Source organism: Silurus meridionalis, chromosome 3, assembly GCF_014805685.1.
Source record: "Silurus meridionalis isolate SWU-2019-XX chromosome 3, ASM1480568v1, whole genome shotgun sequence".
NCBI lineage: Eukaryota > Metazoa > Chordata > Actinopteri > Siluriformes > Siluridae > Silurus > Silurus meridionalis.
The window spans coordinates 13,040,206-13,061,498 of NC_060886.1; the positions used below are offsets into that span (position 1 = coordinate 13,040,206).

Below are 21,293 nucleotides of genomic sequence, written 5' to 3' on the forward strand. Positions count from 1 at the left end.
TTAACGTTCTCCTCAAACTATTAGCAATGAAAATAAATCTTAATAATAAGCAAAACTACAAAAAAGGTTGAAATGGAGAGTTTTAGAAATGCATGGTAAATTGAATACACCACAATATGCACAGGTAATTACAATATTTTTAATAAATAAATGTATTTTTTTTTGTCTGTAATGGTATACTGTCATCATAACAAGCCACTGAAGCTGTACTTTTTCTGATCTGTTATTTTCTAAATCACCACCCACAAGCACATGTACAAAAGATGCAGCCATTAACAACTGCCATTTACAAGTTAGGCAATTATTATTATTATTATTATTATTATTATTATTATTATTATTATTACTATTATTATTATATAATAAGCTCTGTTGGTTAATCCTAGATTTGACTCTAGAATTTGACAGACAAAGGAAAAACATTCATGTTACTATGTTCCTCTTTTGTTAGCAACAAGGGTGCCAGCTAACTATGATTGGTGATGTATATTTTCAAGTCAAGTCAAGTCAAGTTTATTTTTATAGCGCTTTTCACAACAGACATTGTCTCAAAGCAGCTTTACACAAATCAACAGTGATGGTGAATGGTGTGCATTTATCCCTGATGAGCAAGCCGTGGCGACTGTGGCAAGAAAAAACTCCCTTAGATGTTATGAGGAAGAAACCTTGAGAGGAACCAGACTCAAAAAGGGAACCCATCCTCATCTGGGTGACATCAAGAGTTTGATCATAAATCTTTCAACAATAAAGAACACTGGACAGTGAGAACTAACATGATTACTGGAGTATAAGATTATAAGTAATGTTCTTTCTGCAGTCTTATACAGTCTATATGGTTAGTAGCTCCGAGTTTTATGAGCTCAGCATTTGTGATCACCACAGATCCAGCATCAGCTTCTCCATGCCAGAGCCTTTAAACACTCCAGGAGGTCCAATGTCAAAACTCCACACATGTAGCGGGATCCAAATGGCACTGGTACGTCTCTAGATGGTTCGGGATGTTTGTGAGTTCGGCATCTACTTCTTCAAAGGTCCGTAATCATCACGAGGTGGGAGGTGACTGAGCTGGCCAAACCTCAGGGTGTCTCGGGATGGGGAGAGAAAGAGAAGCAGTGGAGAGGAATTAGCGTAGCTGCTGTTCATGATATTAACAGCACAAGTTGATAATGTGCATGTGATCAGATGTTCTGGAGCACAAGGTTATGATGTGAGACGTATGTTATGTGTAGGCTTTGCTAAAAAGATATGTTTTTAATCTACACTTAAACTGGGAGAGTGTGTCTGAACCCCGAACACCGTCAGGAAGACTATTCCAGAGTTTAGGAGCTAAATGTGAAAATGCTCTACCACCTTTAGCGGACTTTGCTATTCTAGGAACTACTAGAAGCCCAGAGTTTTGAGATCTCAGGGAGCGTGGCGGATTGTAGCGTGTTAAAAGACTGGATAGATACATGGGAGCCAAACCATTTAGTGCTTTATAAGTGAGGAGTAATAGTTTGTAGTCTATTCGAAACTTCCTTCTCAAATGAGTGAACGTGAATACATCTGTATGTTGATTGATATCAAAGAAGGTTTATGTAAAACAAATTGCGTTTTATTTGTCACAAACACATTCATACCGTGTACATGTAGTGAAATGCTTGTTATGACTGTCCAACATAGAAGTAGAAAAAAAAATTAATATAGTATCATATATATGGTTAAAAATAATATAATATAATATAATATAATATATATACAGTATAACCCCTTTAAAGTTAAAAAGCAAAGGTAATACATAACAAGCAAATGTTCTTAGCTCAGCTATTTTTTAATCACTGTCTAGCTGATTAAAGTTAGCATGATTGATAGTTAGCAGTGATAAGTTGGCTTACTAGCATAACAAATTTTAAGATGGCTGATGGCATGAAGCCAGATGTAACTGTGTTAAGTTTACAACTATAATAAAAGTATGATGAGTAAGCAGGCACAAAGAAATCTCACAGCTTCGAATCTTTAACTCAAGTTACTATCCTTGTTTTGTTTTCTGTTTTGTTTTCCCCAAGCTTTTGTGAATAATCCACCTGGTCTATGTTTCAGTTCTTACCACTTCTCAAAATGCCCCACAAATAACAAATAATTGTAAGTCGATATGAATAAGGGCATCTGCCAAATGCCGTTAATATTTCATTACCCTGTTGAAAAAAAAACAAAATAAAAAAACTAGCGAATAAATTCAGAAGGTTTCCACTACAAATACTATTACAAAGTATCAGCTTTTAACCCTTAGAATTTGTTTACCAAATGGTTTCCATTATGTAGTAAGAGTACATTTGTGAACATCAGTTCTATCAAACCAACGTAACCGTTGTCGAAACAGTGTAATTTGTGTGCTTAATTATGTCATACTGGTCTGCTCTGCTGTCCAGTACATACCAACAAGCGAGTGTTGGTGTTATATTGTCCCTTAATGGTATCTACAAGACATAACATGCCAGAAGGCATTTTAACTGTAGAGGGCCACAGGGAACAAGACAGTTTCCATCTAAACTAATAAAAAATCCCACTGCAACTATTTTCAACCATTTCTCATTTATGAGTTAATTATTATTACACTTCATAGACAAACATTTACGACCGCGCTTGTATTTAGCAAGTGTAGAGTGGTGATAGAGCGCCGTCTAGCGGTAGAACTAAAGAACCATTAAATATTCAGCCGTAGAGCCGAGGCGTGTTTAATGATGTCATCAAATTGCGCCGGAAAAATGTGCGTTGGTTATGAGACGTAATTCACAATTTAAAAGATACCAACACACCATGGTTTTTGTAATAGTTTTTTGATTTCACGAATGACCGCAAAGAGATAAAAGATTATGCATGTCTAGGTGTGTTCTATAAAGTTTTTGTAAACCGGTAATATATGTCAACATGTCTTTTTTTGTGGACTCGGTCATTATGTTCACTTCCCAGGTCAGTGTTTGTTATTCTATAGAACTGTCTAATAAATAACATTTCTACAAAACGATAAATGTTAGCTCGCTCTTTTCTCGTTTTCCCAGGTGCTGTTTTTTGGATTTGGTTGGCTGTTTTTTATGCGGCAGTTATTTAAAGATTATGAGGTACTAATGCACAATTTCATATTAGAGACAGTAAACACTAGTATATTATAAAGTGCTGTATAAATGTATGGCATCAGCCTTATTAGATGGAGCTGGTTACCTCGTATTTAATGCTGAATTATACTTGAATGGTTATTATCTGCATGGAGACGTCTCTCAAAGAAATCATAGATCATGGCATGTTGGTGAAACCGACACTAGGATCTGCCACTTCATTATTAGTTATTGTTCAGTTTGGCAAGCTCAAAAGCAAGTTCTCGAACAATAACAGACAAACAAACAAACAAGAACAAACAACAGAAAAAGCAGGGTATGCTTTGTTTATCATTTGCATTCAAAACATGGTAAGAAGAAAAAGTTTTTTTTTAATTGAATAAAAAATAATGAATTGAATGCCAATGATAAACAAAGCATACCCTGCTTTTTCTGTTTTCTTTTTTTTTTTTTGTTTAGTTATTTTTGTTTGTTTGTTAGGCTAGAATAGCCTTCATGCATGTACATTTCATTTAGGATTGCTAGTAAAGTTGGCCTCTATTCATCTAATATTTATTGTATGTAAAAAAGGTATATTGTGTTTTTCCCTAGGTGCGACAGTATGTGGTGCAAGTTGTATTTTCGGTCACGTTTGCATTCTCTTGCACAATGTTTGAACTCATCATCTTTGAAATCCTCGGCGCATTAAGCAGCACGTAAGTCGCTCGACCGTCTCAGAACGCCTCATGTTGCATGAATTCTTTCATTTAATTGCACATCTGTTTTTTTTCCTCTACAGGTCCAGATATTTTCACTGGAAGCTGAATTTGTATGTTATTCTGCTGGTGTTAATCTTTGTAGTGCCTTTCTACATTGGCTACTTTGTGGTCAGTAACATACGTTTGTGTAAGTGGATGAAAAAATATGCCTGATTTTCATTTGCTCTCACTCATCGTGGCTGTGTGTAATTTATTTATCTTCTTACATTCATCCTATGTTATACAAAATTATAACCTGATTGACAATTCATTGATAAAAAAATAGTAAGAAGTATATTTTTTTCTTTAATTATTTGGCCTGTTAGCTAGGAAGCTGCAAATTACAGAACATCTATAAATACAAGTGTGCACAGATTTTGTCAGTAGGCTGTATTCAACATTTTTGTAATGCAAATTGTTAGACTTCTGCACTCATTTTGCATATTCTTTTACAAAATAATTTTTTAAGTATTTATAATTTGTAAATAAAGAAAAATAATGGAATTCAGGGAAATGAGTTGGGATTGTGGTTTGCCGGTTGCCGAGGTATGCAAGCTTTTTTCTTCTTGTATTTTACAGTGCAGAGACAGAGATTGTTGTTTGCATGTGTCGTTTGGTTCACCTTCATGTATTTCTTCTGGAAACTTGGTGACCCTTTTCCCATATTAAGTCCAAAACATGGTAAGAAGAAAGTTTTTTTTAAATTTTTTATTTAATAATAATAAAAAAAAAGCCTTACACAAGTACTCACTTAATTAGTGCAGTAAAGGATGATTTTCACACTATAGTGCTCTTTCTCTCTCAGGTATTCTGTCTATAGAGCAGCTCATCAGCCGTGTCGGGGTCATTGGGGTCACACTGATGGCTCTACTATCCGGATTTGGTGCTGTGAACTGCCCTTACACATACATGTCATATTTTCTGCGGTAACTGTGCAGATCTAATATTCTATAACATCGTTAACATCAAGAGCGAAGATAGTGTTCAAAATATATTTTACTAATAAGCCTAGATTGGAGACTTGACAGCTGCAGATTTTTGTGTGCATAGAAATGTAACAGACAGTGACATCCTGGCCCTGGAGAGAAGGTTGCTGCAGACAATGGACATGATTGTCAGTAAAAAGAAAAGGTGAGTTGTGAAAAGATTACAAGAGGCACACCAGTTATTTGATTTTAATATTGAATCAGAATTTTATATACAGGGCAAAAAAGGAATAGCACAAAATTTCAGCCGATGTTCTTGTTTGTGCAGAATCGCTATGACGAGGCGACAGATGTACCAGCGAGGAGAGGACCAAAACAAACAGACTGGATTTTGGGGGATGCTAAAAAGTGTGACTTCCTCTCCATCAGGCAGTGAGAGTATCCTTTGCCATAGTCTCAGCCTGCAGTCAACAAACCATCTTATTGTTTTCTACCTTTTTGGCCACAAACTTCAGAATATTAAATGTTGATCCCTTACTATTTACATGCACTGGGTTCTTTCTGGGATTAGGGGTTTTTTTTTTTTTTTTGTAGTAAACAAACTCACTGAAAAAAATACCCTTTAATTTGTTAGTTTTTATGTCCGCTAATAACCTTCTTCTGGTCAGAGGTTTTAACCATGTTCAGCTACAAAAGCTAATAGATTGTACCAATTTCACTTGAGAAACTGGTTTGAGAAACTACCAGGGTTTGTTATCATTTTTCTTAAGCATGTTGAGTTGGTTAAAGCTTCTTTGTTGAGTTATTGGGAAGTTTAAAATTCCAGTATTATGCTTTTGTTTGCTCGGACTCTCATTACTGATCATTTTAAATCACTGTCACATTACCCATATCGATTGAACAAGATTAATAGTGGGTTAGAGAGAATTCTGATTGGTCTCTTCTGGAATCGTGATTGAGGTTCTTTGATATTAGAACTCCAGATCTGTCTTTGATCCAGCATGAGGTAGATGCCCTCGAGGAGCTCAGTAGGCAGCTCTTCCTGGAGACAGTGGACCTGCAGGCTACCAAGGTGAGGATTACAAATACAATTTGTATTTGTTTATGCAATTATGCAAACGTAACACTACTACAATACAGCTTGTGCAGTCCACATTGATCTTTTAACGCAAAATTGTAATATAATATATATAAAAATAATAAGTTGTGAAAAATTCTTTTGAAATGTCTTTTACAGGAGCGGATAGAGTACTCAAAGACATTTCAAGGAAAATACTTCAACTTTTTGGGATACTTTTTCTCCATTTATTGTGTGTGGAAGATCTTCATGGTGAGCATATAGAGTGTTCAGTGGTGTACATGTGTATAATATAATACATTAAAGGATAATGTGTGTATTTAATACAGTAACCTAATGGGATTGTCTTAGGCCACAATCAACATAGTCTTTGACCGCGTGGGGAAGACTGACCCAGTGACAAGAGGGATCGAGATCACAGTCAACTACTTAGGAATTCAGTTTGATGTGAGACAGACACACACACACACACACACACACACACACTAATTGTGCTCTTGGATGCTGTCAAATGAAAGAACAAAGCTGAACTAGTTATCTGTCTCTGCTCTGGTTACACATTAGTCTGTCTATAACATGATTAAGCCTCCACTGTCTCTTTAACAGTAAAAAATAATAATAATTTTTCCAATGGCACAAACCTTACATTTCTAATTACAGCTTTATTTTTGTCCGGAGAAACATAAAAAAGAAAATTTTACTTTGTCCTTTTCATATTTGAAAAGGTTCCAGTCTGGCTGCTCAGTATGAACACATTTTGATTCTCCACAGGTAAAATTCTGGTCTCAGCACATTTCTTTTATCCTGGTTGGAATCATCATAGTCACCTCCATCCGAGGCCTTTTAATCACTCTTACAAAGGTAAATTTAGCAACATGCGTTCTAGCATTTTTATTTTGGCTTTGTCTTATCAGTAAACATATTCTAAGTATATAATCCAAATGATTAACTATAATACAAAAAAAAATATTGGTGTTCATTCAGTTAGTGTGACAGAAATGCTGTTTTAGATTGGGGTGCAGCCTATACTTGAACCGATTACTTAAGTTTAGAATTATTTATCAAAAACCATTTATCCTCCTCCTTTATCTTGTTGTCCTTCAGTTCTTCTATGCCATTTCTAGCAGCAAGTCATCCAATGTAATAGTGCTGGTCCTGGCCCAGATCATGGTAAAAGACTTGCGCGCGCACACACACACACAAAAAAAAATCCAGAATATATTGTGTTATTTATTTTAGACATTCACTGTGATATTCATTTGCTGCCTGTGTCTTAAAGGGGATGTACTTTGTGTCCTCTGTGTTGCTCATGCGCATGAGCATGCCTCTGGAATACCGCACCATTGTCACTGAGGTACTGGGAGAGTTGCAGTTCAACTTCTACCATCGATGGTTTGATGTGATCTTCCTGGTTAGCGCTCTGTCCAGCATCCTCTTCCTCTACCTGGCACACAAGCAAGCACCTGAGAAGCACATGACCCTGTGACCTACTGAATAGCCACATGGGAGGGAAATGGACTGAAGGGTTAAGCCAACTCTTCCTTCAGTTTCTCTTTTTAATTTAATTCTTCCACCACTGAATTTCCTGAATCAGGAAGGATATAGACTGTGCTGGGTTAGTTTACAGGTGAAGGGTTTATGTTTGACGAGTCCAGTAATACTAGAGTTATTGTTCCATGATGGTATTTTAATTAAGAGTTTTGTTTTGTGTTGTTTTTTTATGCTTTGTTTTTGTTAATTGAATCAGACATGCAGTCAGCATTGCTAACAACATACTTAATTTTTTGATTGTTGACTATCATTATATTATAATCAAGTTTCTGTGCTTCATACGAACAAACCCAATTTGCAAAATGCATTTGTCGGTGTAAAAATTGACATCCAATAAATGAAAATCGTGTTTTCAGAACATAACTGCTGAATCCACAGAGTGATTATGCAAAATTTTATTTACTAGTTAGTTTATCTTTTATTACTTCACACAATATAAGCAGTAAATAGCTTATTTCTGAATATCTAGGCTCTAAATATTAACTAGGGGAACATTTTAAATGCACTGAAGTAGAGATAAACAGGTGAATAAAAGGTTAAAGGGTACAGAATGCATGCCATTTCCAGATGCATTATGGTGCAAAGAGCGTGCATTTGAATGCGAAAAACATTCGAGATTCTTACACAATGAACACACGTGTCGATGGCATGATCTAAGACAGTTTGTATCCCTTGTCCACATGAGATCTGTCTGTGTTACATCACACATATATAACAAATCCATACACAGCTTTGGTTAGGAAATCAGACTCTCTATCTGATGCAATTTATTTTAGTATTACTGCCTCTGCTTCTTTTTTTTTGCATCGCCAGCATTCATTGTAGATTGGTTAACTCCTATAGTCTTGGAGGAGAGAGCACATGACTGCTTTCCATTTAGTTTTTTGGCAGTGCAATTACTGACTACTTATATTAAAAGCTTTTAATTTATTTGTGCAACTGGATGTGCTTCCATATAAATATATAACCCAGCATCTGGAAAACACTTTTCCTAAAACCTCATGTCTTCATCTTCTGATGAGGATGATGATGAAACAGAGGGTGTCTGAAATAGAGAATCAGAGGCCATAGTCAAACACAGAGGTCAATAGTCAAATCGGAGTGTAAGAGTTAGGTGGGTTCAGTATATAGTAATGGATTGGATTTACGTCTTTAGAAGTAAAATGGCACTCACCCTTTCACGAGGCTGAACCGGAGTCGTCTCTGTCTCCAGCAGCTTGGAAGTTATTGCAATTCCTTTAGCTTTCAGGTAATCATAGGAAGTTCTCCCTGCCACAAGGAGGACCAGCGTATCACCACTGTGGCGGATCAGATTTACAGCTTCCTCATGCGTGCTTTGCTCTATGTTCACCCCATTGACCTCCACCACAATGTCATCATCCTCTAGGCCGGCTCTGTCTGCAGCTCCGCCTTTCACCACCTGTTGATGTCATATTGTGCGTGAATGTCCAGAACTCTCCGCAGTGAATATTTATGTAAACTACTTGCAGTACTAAGAATAGAATAAAGTTGAGATGTATTTCTCAGGTTCTGCTAACCTCTTTTATATACTGTCCATACACTCCTTGGATACCATTGAGGTGAAAGCCATACCCAGCAGCACCCTTTTCCATGCGGCAAAGTTTGGGTTTATATATTTCCTCTGCAGGTTCGGGCATGGCTGCTACTGGGGTGACATAATGTTCAGGCTCAGGATTGCTTGGCTGGGGCATGGAAATTCTCATTTCCTCCAAGTAAAGCAAAGGGGACACACCACCCTGAGGTAAAGTATTAAAACACAAGACTCCTCTTTGAATCTCTTCTCACATTTCAGTGTAAAAAAAAAAAAAAAGCCATAAGATTGAATTTAATTAAATCTGGAAAATAATTACTATTTAGGGTCCATATGGTTGGATAATACTCACCATTTTATATATCTTGTCTGTTTCAGCATCAACCACCAGGAGGCAGCATCGATTCCCGAGCCGACGTATTTTCTCTACCACTTGCTCATGGGTGCAGCAATTAACCTCCTCTTCATCTACAGCCACCAGCAGGTCCATCTCCTTCAGTCCCCCCTTTTCTGCAGGACTCTCACGGTCGATTTCTCCAATGAAATGACCTGAAGGACAAATACATATTGTAATCTTACCATAAATAGATGTGTGCAGTCAGACCTCCTGGACTCAAAAAAAAAAAAAGAAGAAAAAAGAAAAAATTCACAGTGAAACTTAACCAGCATTAATTAGTTGTGAATGAAATGTTAACTGACCATGACTTGGGTGTGTAACATTTAAATTGTGAGTGGACAATTTAAAAAATTGTTTGCGATCATTGTGTATGAGTCTAAAATGTATTATTTTACGAGTCTGATCACACTGTAAAACGTTTAATAATAATACACAATAAGTGGCATCCTTATCCCGAAAATGCTGATCCAGCACATTGCTGGTAATCCTTGTCCCCAGAAATGTAGCTGCACATATAGATGATGTTAGCAGCTTATGATTACAATAATGCTTATCTGTCCACTATCTAATCTGTACACAAATGCTGTTCTTTTCCTTTAAATGAGACCATGCAACTGTGATTCATATTTAAAAAATTTACTATGATGCTGCCAGAATGTGCTTCACTCTAAGCTATTCATTTTTGCCCACTTATTCATACCTACCTGGAGTTTTAGGGTCCTCCTTTAGAAAGAAACCATAACCACTGGCTTCTCTGGTGAGTTCAATGATGCGAGGCTTTAGTGGTAGGTGCTTCGTTGTAGCCAGTCCAGGCCCCAGTTTGATGCGTTTATTCTTGTAGTATTTATCTGTCTCTTCATCCACAAGTAAAAACATCACACTGTTCCCAGAAGCTTTGATCTAACAAGCAAAGCCTGATATTATTCCCTCTCTCAAGAAACCTATAAACCTCAATACAGAAATATTGTAGGCATTTTTGTGTAAAAGCACTGCTTACTTTTTCCACTGCTTGATCATGTGTAGCTGTTTCTACATTTTCTCCATTGATCTCCACCAGACGATCACCTGCCTTAACCCCTGCTTTATCAGCAACGCCTCCCACAATCACATCCATCATAAACATTTCATTTTCGCCTGAGAATTCAGAAAGAACCGAGCAACACTTCAAGCTAGTGAATTATATATGACTGGACTGACTTCAAATGCAATGAGTCTACAAGACTTTTCACCTTTAGTGGACTTGATCGAGAATCCAAAGCCACTGCTAGACTTCTGCAATAAGCAGAGTTTGAGTTTGGGGCTGGGTGCACAGACTCCGTTCATGCTAGGCTGACTCGGAGAAGAACAAGCCTGTTGCTCTGCAAGGTTTATGCCACTGCTTTTGGCCTGCTGGTATATTTCTTCTCCAAGGACATGAAATGTTACAGTCAGTCCACTTTTCCTAACCAGATCAGCTACCTGATGGAGGTGAAAAAGCAAAGGTGCAGTGCTAAGGTCCTTAATACCTGCTTTATAACATTTTTAACCCATAACAAGTCATTATAAACCATAGATAATAGAAGATTAAATGTTTACTTCATACCTGATTGTGTTCCAGGTTGTCCACAAAGGTTCCATTGACTCTGATGATGCGATCTCCATCCTTGAGACCTGCTAATTCAGCAGGACCACCCATCTCCAAGGCCCGAACCAAATGGCCTTCTTCTCCTTCTTCAATCCTCAGGTAGAAGCCATAGCTCTGGCCTTCGTGCTTGGAAAGAACAATCACTCTGGGTTTGGGCCCAGCCATTATTCCCCTAAAAAATGTTATACCGTCACCAACCAGGCTTCAGTCTGAAGTCTGTTGTTATACCAGTACCTTCTCTATCTTATCAGATTAACACACCCATCATTCCCTATCTACTTAATTATGTTACAACATGCAGGGTTTATCATTGAGGTGTGGTGAAGTGCATTTTTATATCATTAGATATCATATTGTAAAAAGTTTACATTAAAATGTAAATAATAATGGTATTAATAATAACTGTTAATGTGAAATAAGACCAAAAGTTTGCTTTTAAAATAAAACCCTATTAATCATATTCTGGCTTTCACAGTACAAATCTGAATCGATATCCTGTTTCCTATAATGCAGCTTTGTGACAGCATTCAAATGAAAATTATTAATAAAATTGATTAGTGAATAAATTAATTGTATATGCCTATAAACGTAGGTATACTTTAGAGGGCAATTATATGTACTATAATAAAATGCTATTAATGCACATTCTAAGTACCCAGCCACAAGGATAAATTGATGAATAGTAATACCATTGCAATAATAAAGAAAATGCTGAAATAGTCAGAATATGACGAGGCCTTTCAGTTGTTAATTGTTAAACTGGAGGTGTTATGACAAAGTGCTCTTCTTGCTGGAGCATGTGCACTTTGCCTCCACAATAAAGAACAATCATTGTGACCTTGCCAACCATGAAGTAAAAAAAGTGTCACTATGCTTAGCTTTGTTGCTACAAAACAGATATTTGGGAACAATAAAGCACAAAAGATTTGTATATTTTAACGAAGTGCAGAAGCCCTCCTCTAAGGTTGAATTGAATTAATTTTCTACACTGTTTATTACAACAGGTGCCACGAAAATGTATTATATTGCTACACAACTTCCATTTTATTAAATTCAAGTGTTTTTGCCTTTAACAAAAGCTGGAATTCCTCTTGTAAAATATTGTATTTAATAAAATTTCTTCACACTTTCAAGGTTTTCAATCTGACTCACTGGGATATGTTTAACAATATATATGTGGTCCTATTTTTACAGTGTCATTTGTGCATGCCTAGAATATGTAATGTAGAACTGGAATGTAAAGAAAAAAACATAATATTTTACCATTAGAAGAAAGTCAGGTATTACATGACAGCTCATTTATGGGTATATTTAAACTGTGCTTTTGTGTGAAATATGTAAATCTCTGCTGCTCCTTGAGGAATAATGTATGTTATGATTTTATTTGAAATACATAAAATACAGAAATACACCATGTTTTTCCCTGTCAAGGTATCTATGCAATTCTATGAACTATATAGTATTTACCAGTGTAGCTCAAGAGGTTGGTTTTAATACTTTATCTATTCACTAAGCTACATCTGGGAACTAGTAATGCAGTAGGAAAAAATGGAAACAAAAATAACAAGTCAAAAATAGCAATAATAAGAAATTCAAGTCCCATTTAAATAAGGTAGGTTTCATTCTATGACAAATCTAAAATGATCTGGATAAATTACAGGTTGAGTAGATGCCACTCACTTGTTCCTGTTGATGTCCCAGCTGAAAGGAGGTGCATAAATCTCATTCCCTGAGTGTTATTTAGCCACGCACAAGTATAATGGACTTTGACAGAACAAAGGTTCACTTAAATGGTAAGGTATTTAACTACTCCTTATGCCTGTGCATAAGCACAATCAACACTGCAACCTGCAGCAAAAAATGTGAGTTTATGCTGAACTTAATAGCACATGTACACACATACATAGCAAGTGCATTTTTGTTTAGTAGAATAGTAGAAGTATTCCCCACCCCCACATGATTCATTATTGGTTACAATTAACACTGAAAAGACATCACAGGATGGGAATTCTTTTCACTTGGTCAGTTTAGAGCAATGCAAGTTTCTAAAAAAGATTGTACAACAAATATTTGAATCAATGAGTGAAATAGCAACATAGTAAAATAATTCACTCAGTTTAGGTACCAGTTCATTCATTTGTTTTATTATGAGCAAGGTTGTAGTGGATTTAGAGCTTCTCATGTAAACACTGGGCATGAGATACAATCTGAGAAATACACTCCAGATGGGATCTCTTTCCTTGTCTGTTTCACACATACACACCGTAACAGACAGTAAACCGGAGTTGACACTGAACTCCAGATGGTGAAGCTATGAGTGAGTAACAGCACGATACACTATTTTACTAAATTCTGTGCATTTTCAAAGAATCTTTGAGCCACTTTTTATCATAAACAATCCAGTATATATTTCAAAGTATTTGCAAGAGAACTATACCTAAAAGACTACACCTGTCTGCAAAGTAAATGACTAGATGCTAGTAAATGCTGAAAACTATTTTAGGGTGAACTCCAATCAGTGTAAACGGTACATATGCTGAATTTACATATCAGTCTACCACATTTAATCCACTTTATTTGGCTACTTTTTGGCTAGCAAATACTTGACACGTAAGTAAAAATATTAATAGCTAATTTGCATGTTGGACTGTTTTTTTTTCCCATGTGGATGACAAAAAAAATTTAAAAAGCCACATCAGTTAATACATTTTTGTTTTATTAAATTTATTTGAAAAGCGACCATGTACAGTTTTAACAAATGTTTCTATTTAATGTATTGTACCGAATTTAGCCAATGGTTAGTTTTCATCTGCGGTCCCTTGGCAGCTAATAATAAACATAGAAACAAACAAACACTTTTTTTTGTTTGTTGTTGTTTTTTTTTTTTTTTTTGGAGCTGTCAATCGATTTAACTATTTAATTTTGATTGTCATAAGTTAAATTTTTTTTCCTGTTCTAAATGTACCTATAATTAATACTCAGGTTAGGTTTTAATACTCAAGACAAATATGGATGCTTTATGCAAATGTATGTTTATTATTATTTAAACCATACTTAATATAGAGCATGAGGACAAAATAGTCTTGTAAATGTTTTAAAGTAATTATGGTGTTTTAAATTACATAAATCAGGACACCAAACTGAGCTTCCGCTATGTTTCCACAATAATAGTTTTAATTGCCAGATATGTGGATCATGGTGGATTTTGGTGCTTGATTTCAGACTTGGCACATCAGTAAAATATGTTTAATAATTAAAAAGTAATTTTCAGTAGAGTTTATTTATTTTTATATCTGAGTGGGGCAAAAAAGTATTTAGTCAGCCACCAATTGTGCAAGTTCTTCCACTTAAAAAGATGAGAGAGGCCTGTAATTTACATCATAGGTACACTTCAACAATGAGAGACAAAATGAGAAAAAAAATCCAGAAAATCACACTGTCTGATTTTTTAAGAATTTATTTGCTGATTATGGTGGAAAATAAGTATTTGTTCAATAACAAAAGTATATCTCAATACTTTGTTATATACCTTTTGTTGGCAATAACAGAGATCAAATGTTTTCTGTCTTCACAAGGTTTTTACACACTGTTGCTGGTAGTTTGGTCCATTCCTCCATGCAGATCTCCTCTAGAGCAGTGATGTTTTGGGGCTGTCGCTGGGCAACACGGATTTTCAACTCCCTCATAGATTTTCTATGGGGTTGAGATCTGGAGACTGGCTAGGCCACTCCAGGACCTTGAAATGCTTCTTACGAAGCCACTCCTTCATTGCCTGGGCGGTGTGTTTGGGATCATTGTCATGCTGAAAGACCCAGCCATGTTTCATCTTCAATGCCCTTACTGATGGAAGGAGGTTTTCAATCAAAATCTCATGATACATGGCCCCATTCATTCTTTCCTTTACACGGATCAGTCATCCTGGTTGCTTCCCCAAATCATGATGTTTCCACCCCCATGCTTCACAGTAGGGTATGGTGTTCTTTGGATGCAACTCAGCATTCTTTTTCCTCCAAACACGACAAGTTGAGTTTTTACCAAAAGGTTCTATTTTGGTCTCATCTGACCATATGACATTCTCCTAATCCTCTTCTGGATCATCCAAATGCTTTCTAGCAAACTTCAGACAGGCCCGGACATGTTCTGGTTTAAGCAGGGGGACACGTCTGGCACTGCAGGATTTGCGTCCCTGGCGGCGTAGTGTGTTACTGATGGTAGCCTTTGTTACTTTGGTCCCAGCTTTTTGCAGGTCATTCACTAGGTCCCCCATGTGGTTCTGGGATTTTTGCTCACCGTTCTTGTGATGATTTTGACTCCACGAGGAGAGATCTTACGTGGAGCCCCAGATCGGAGGAGATTATCAGTGATCTTGTATGTGTTCCATTTTCTAACAATTGCTCCCACAGTTGATTTCTTTACACCAAGCTGCTTACCTATTTCAGATCCAGTCTTCCCAGTCTGGTGCAAGTCTACAATTTTGTTTCTGGTGTCTTTTGACAGCTTTTTAGTCTTGGCCATAGTGGAGTTTAGAGTCTGACTGTTTGAGGTTGTGGACAGGTGTCTTTTATACTGATAACGAGTTCAAACAGGTGACATTAATACAGGTCACAAGTTACAGGTCTGTGAGAGCCAGAAATCTTGCTTTTTTTGTAGGTGACCAAATACTTATTTTCCACCATAATTTGCAAATAAATTCTTAAAAAATCAGACAATGTGATTTTCTGGAGTTTTTTTCTTATTTTGTCTCTCATAGTTGAAGTGTACCGATGATGAAAATTGCAGGCCTCTCTCTTCTTTTTAAGTGGGAGAACTTGCACAATTGGTGGCTGACTAAATACTTTTTTGCCCCACTTTATATATATATATATATATATATATATATATATATATATATATATATATATATATATATATATATTTAAATTTTATTATTATTCTGAGCTAGAAGAAAAGAAAGACAGGCAATAGTTTACAAAGCAGAGAGTTTTTACTCTGGCTCAGTCACCATTCAGTGCCCCTCCCTCTCTTCTCTGCTTGGTGGCGCTCTCTCTCTCCCAGAGGCTGGTGTCTCACTCCTCTTTATTGCTGGACTGAAACAGAGCGCACCGATTAATCTCATCAGTTGTTTCACATCAAGTGTTTCTTACCGCTCGTTCCGGCTCCACCATCCACTCGCTCACTGCTGGCACATACCCCAATGCCCAACTCAGGCCAGGAAACCGTCCGTCCTAAATTGCTAGAAATGAGAGAGGGAGAAAAGCTGCCTGTCCCTGGGTATACTGTCATCTGGATTTCCCTATAGAGATGTGGCAGATGTTGGAGTGCCCGTGATACCGGTCCCATCTAGCCGAACAAGACTCAGTTGGCGCCCGTGGCGGCTGCAGCACTCTTCTTTGCCTGGTTCTGCACGGGGTTTCGGCACCACTGTAACACACTTACAACTTTCGCGTTTAAAGAAAGAAAGTTCACCAAGCCGAGCTTTCTTTACTTTTGTTTTCACCCAGGCTTTTCCTTTCCAGTACTCATGCCAGGGCTCCCCCACACACTCGTGGTTCAGGACGCCTTTCCATCTTTATGTTCGTCTTTCACCACCAACCACCTGCGCTCAGTCATAGTTCATCTTGGTGGTTCTCTCCCCCTCCCCGAAACCGGTGTCTCTCTTCTCTTTATTGGTGTTGCCAGGCTGAAACAGAACGCATTCATTAGTCTCATCAGCTACAGGTGTTTCTTACCACTCATTCTATCTGGCTCCACCCTCCATTCGTTCAACGCTGACACAAATATATTGTGGAATATACTTTGCATGTTACAGTCAACAAAACACTTTTAATTAAGAACTTGGACTTTAAATTCATTTGGGGGACCAGATTGGATCTCTTTCTAGTCAACTCAACAACATATAATTTAGAAGGGACAATATTATTGCAAAGGTCCAAATTTAAGTAAATGAAAATATCCTAATTATTACACTTTTAAAAGTTGATCAAACACTTTGCCCCCTAATGTTCAAATTATGCTAGGGCATTGTCAATTAAAATCTGAATGTGTGTGTGTGTGTGTGTGTGTGTGTGTGTGTGTGTGTGTGTGTGTGTGTGTGTGTAGGCATTTTTATTTAGCTGGAATAATTGGAACTTCAGAATTCAGAGTGATTCATGATTTTCAAGCTTTACACACACACACACACACACACACACACACACACACACACACACACACACACACACACACACACACACAATGCACACTTGAGCAATAACATGCCTCAATGGCCTGGTTTTTCAATACCCTTTAATTATTAAGCAGGGGTCTGAATGTGCTGCAGTTCTCTTGAATGAGTTGTACCTGTTTACATCAAAAAAGAAAAGATATAGTGAAATTGGACTGGAATTTATAAGGTAGCAGTATACTTTGTGCATTCAAAATGTTATGTTCCTGTATGGCTTGCATTTTAATGTATTTCATGGCCTATAGGAAATTTAATTCTGATATTGTCTTAGTTATTTTAGCAGATAGGACAGATTGGTTAGATTCGTATAAATTTCCCCCTTTTAGAAAATTAAATAGAAAATGTTTATCATAACTGATTCTAAGATAAATCCTAAAATTAAAATGGCTCTAACATACTGCTGTAAAGTATACATTATAGTTTTATGTCAACTTTTATTCCTCTAAATAAAAAAAAAGAAAAGTTGAGATTTCCTTAGATTGTACCTAAAATTGTATATTTGAAAAACATTAGAAAAAAAGTCCTGTGGGCTCTGCTTAATAATCAACTGCTTATTTTACATTTATAAGACCATTTACTTATGGAAACTTGTAACTCATAATACATACAATTCAAATTCAAAACTACACTAAGATAAAGTTTATTATTCAAGGGCCCATCAATAGCTCTCCAGTCTCCTAGTCCTGGGATTTACACTGACAAGGCTCTAATAATTAACTCAGAATCTAAACCACTGAGCCTCCACTGGATCATACACACCCATCTGCTGCCCAGTAATCAGTGTTCTGCAGTGTTCCTACCATGTATAAACCATTATTATCTTTTTACTACACAGGAAACATTCTGCCCACTCTTTGTATTGGTAACATCCCCTCTGAATTCCTCTGTGGCATGTTTGCAAATATAAAGTCAGGCACAAACCCTTTCTCTGTTATTGTCAGAGAATCACCAACCACACCTCCCTCTTTCACTCAGCACTCTTGTTTAGCCTCTCCCTCCTACTAATCACCTACAGCTGTCCTACTCCCACTAATCACCTACACCCATTCCCCATTTACCTATCCCCTTTATAAGGTCCCCATTTCCCCTCATTCATCGTCTGATTTACAGGTTACTACCATAGATCATTCCAGACTACCTACTGCTCTGTGGCGCCGCTTCACCAGAAGCACTCAGTTAAGTGTACCTTTTGCTTCATTCACTTCTCAAACTCTCATGTGTGTATTTGTGGACAATAGAGAACATTCTGTATTACTCCCTGTTTCTGACGCTTGGTCTATCCGTGACAGAAGATCGGACCATCAAAAAAAAAAAAACTTACCTCGATGGATCCCCAACCATCTAACATCTCAGATCCCATCAAGGACCTCGCTACCACTCTCAGGGAGGCCTTTGCTCGGGCCTCTACCAGCGGGGTTCACCAACCACCTCCAGCAGCCCGATGGCTCTTCCAGCTTCGTATTCCGGCGAAGCAGCCGAGTGCAACGACTTCCATCTACAAGTCAACTTATACATGGAAATGCAGCCTACCAAGTTCCCCACTAACCATTTCAAGGTGGCATTTCTCATATCACTGTTAACCGGGAAGGCTCTGTCATAGGCGAGAGCTATTTAGAGCGCCAATAGTGCCATTACCACCTCATATATGCTCTTTACCAACCACTTCACGGAGGTGTTCTGCATAGCCACCGGGAACCTCACTATGGCAGACCAACTCTTCAGTCTGTGCCAAGGGTCCTCCTCATTCACAGAATATAGCCTCCACTTTCGCACCCTGGCCCCCACTAGCAGCTGGAATGAAAGAACGCTTCTTAGCGCCTATGGTCAGGGGCTGAATCAAGCTGGCCATGGCGATCTATGATGACGCGCTGTGTCTCAAGGTGTTTATCTAAAGATCCATCCCCATCTCCCAGCGGCTGGCCATGTGTCAATCCCTGGAGACGGAACCGGCGTCTCACCCCACTGTCCCTTCCATCCCAGAAATCGAACCTATGCAAATCGGGTCCCAATGGCTAACGAGGAGAGAGAGCATTGCCTCACGGCAGGGGCTTGCCTGTATTGTGGTGATCACACTCACTTCATTTACCAGTGTCCTGCCCGACCTCCGCACCCAGTGGTGAGTACAGTCGACTTCACTTCTGAGATCACCCTCTTAACCAAACTTCCAGTCAAGCTCATAACCCCTACACTATCACTTCTGGTTTCGGCCCTTATAGATTCTGGCTCAGCAGGCAATTTCATCTCCCAAGAGTGTTTAAAGCATCTCCAGTTAGCCCGTGAGAGAGGGACTAGGAAGCCCTTCCAGACGATCCAGGGGAAACCATTAGAACATGGTTGGGTAAAATATTGTGTTCCTGTGGTCATCCTCCAAGTGGAATTGTTCCATCGTGAAGAGATCAGGTTCTTGGTCTTTGGAAAACTCCACTGCCAGCATCATTCTTGGGCATCCTTGGCTCTCACAACATTCCCCTAGATTCTCCTGGAACCCGTGTGACATTCTAGAGTAGAGCCACTAATGCCAAAACCACTGCTTGCACCACTTGCCCCAACCACGCCTGGCCCAAAACTCCCTAGCATCAACAATAGTGGAAAGCCCTGACACCCACAAAGAAGTGAAGGTTCCTCCCAAGTACTGATCATTCATGGATGTATTCAGCAAGCAGGCTGCCACTTGTCTACCCCCTCATCACCCTTAGGATTGCGTCATTAACCTGCTGCCAGGTGCCAAAGGTCGAAGGTCTCCGGCCATGTATTGATTACCGCAATCTCAATTCCCAAATCGCACAACTCCCTTACCCGCTCCCTCTAGTCCCAGACAGCTCGAAGATCTCTGTGGAGTGCGAGATAATTTTTTTCAGTTTGGTCACCACCCTGCTCACCTCACTCCTGAGGGGAAAGGCCGAAACAATTGTGTGGAACCCAGAGGCCGAAAAAGCCTTCCTTGAGCTCAAAAGAAGGTTCAGTACCACCCCTCTCCTATGACACCCAGATCCCCAGCTCCCTTTCATAGTGGAAGTGGATGCCTTCTCCACAGGGGCCACCTTATCCCAACAGACAGGCGCCTTTTTTCGAAAAAGTTCTCTCCCACAAAACAAAACTATGGCATTGGAAATCGAGAACTGTTGGCTATCAAACTGGCCCTCAAAAAGTGGCGACATTGGTTGGAAGGCGCCGCTCATCCATTCATGGTGATCACCGATCACAAGAACCTCCAATACCTTCGGGAAGCTAAACACCTTAACCCAGGCCAGATGGGCTCTATTCCTTCCTTAGGCAATTTCATTACACGATCACATATCTTCCAGGCTCTAAGAATGGGAAAGCGGATGCCCTGTCCCAAATTTTTGGCCCCGACGACCCCACGGCCCCCAAACCTATCATTCCACCTTATCTAATCCTCAGACCCATTGTGGGGGATTCAGAGGAGGAGATCTGAATGGAGACCCGTGGAGAACCGGCCCCCCCGGAATGCCCTAAGGGGACAACTGTCTGAGGTCAATCCATGAGGCCCCAGGTTCCAGCCACCCGGGGAGGAGACAGACCCTCTTAATGGTCCAATCTCACTACTGGTGGCCAGGGATGATCGGTGACGTAGCTAGATACATCCGAGGCTGCTTTGTTTGTGCCATGTCTAAAACACCACGCCACTTACCAGCGGGAAAACTGGTTCCCCTACCAACCCCACAACGTCCTTGGTCCCATCTGGGTGTCGATTTCATCACGGATCTGCCTAACTCCGACGGTAATACCGGCGTCCTTGTAGCTGTGGATCGCTTCTCCAATGCCTGCAGATTGGTCCCCCTCCGAGGTCTGCCCACAGCTCTAGAGACCGTCGAGGTACTCTTTCACCACGTATTCCAGAATTTCAGTCTCCCGGAAGAAATAGTGTCAGACTGGGGTCCTCAATTCACGTCCCACGTATGGAAAATGTTCTTCAAGCTCCTCTGTGTTACCATCTACCTCTCATCTGGCTATCACCCACAGACTAACGGCCAAAAAGAGCGGAAGATACAAGAGCATATTTGTTTATAACCTGACTGAAAATACATTTCAAGAGGACACTGAGAAAATTTTTAACTGAGAAGGGTGAACTTGAAAGTAAAAACAGTTTAA

The 21,293-nt window shown here is 38.7% G+C and overlaps 2 protein-coding genes across 2 annotated transcripts; one reads left to right on the plus strand and one right to left on the minus strand.

The window, feature by feature from the left end:
* The first annotated feature begins 2,714 nt into the window (after positions 1-2,714).
* On the plus strand, positions 2,715-7,747 carry si:ch73-390b10.2 (Golgi pH regulator). Its single transcript, XM_046845701.1, has 14 exons — positions 2,715-2,949; positions 3,039-3,098; positions 3,684-3,787; positions 3,871-3,977; positions 4,409-4,510; positions 4,635-4,755; positions 4,880-4,960; positions 5,084-5,193; positions 5,739-5,827; positions 5,993-6,085; positions 6,185-6,280; positions 6,605-6,694; positions 6,938-7,003; positions 7,113-7,747. Exons 1-14 carry the CDS (start codon positions 2,908-2,910, stop codon positions 7,317-7,319), a joined length of 1,368 nt encoding a protein of 455 aa, XP_046701657.1. The 5' UTR covers positions 2,715-2,907; the 3' UTR covers positions 7,320-7,747.
* Positions 7,748-7,764: 17 nt separating this feature from the next.
* pdzk1 (PDZ domain containing 1) lies at positions 7,765-12,710 on the minus strand. The gene is made up of 9 exons (XM_046845700.1): positions 12,638-12,710; positions 10,916-11,129; positions 10,563-10,791; positions 10,331-10,467; positions 10,038-10,233; positions 9,289-9,485; positions 8,923-9,141; positions 8,559-8,804; positions 7,765-8,429 (listed from the first exon to the last, which is right to left on the minus strand). Exons 2-9 carry the CDS (start codon positions 11,120-11,122, stop codon positions 8,376-8,378), a joined length of 1,485 nt encoding a protein of 494 aa, XP_046701656.1. The 5' UTR covers positions 11,123-11,129; positions 12,638-12,710; the 3' UTR covers positions 7,765-8,375.
* Between the last annotated feature and the right edge of the window lie 8,583 nt (positions 12,711-21,293).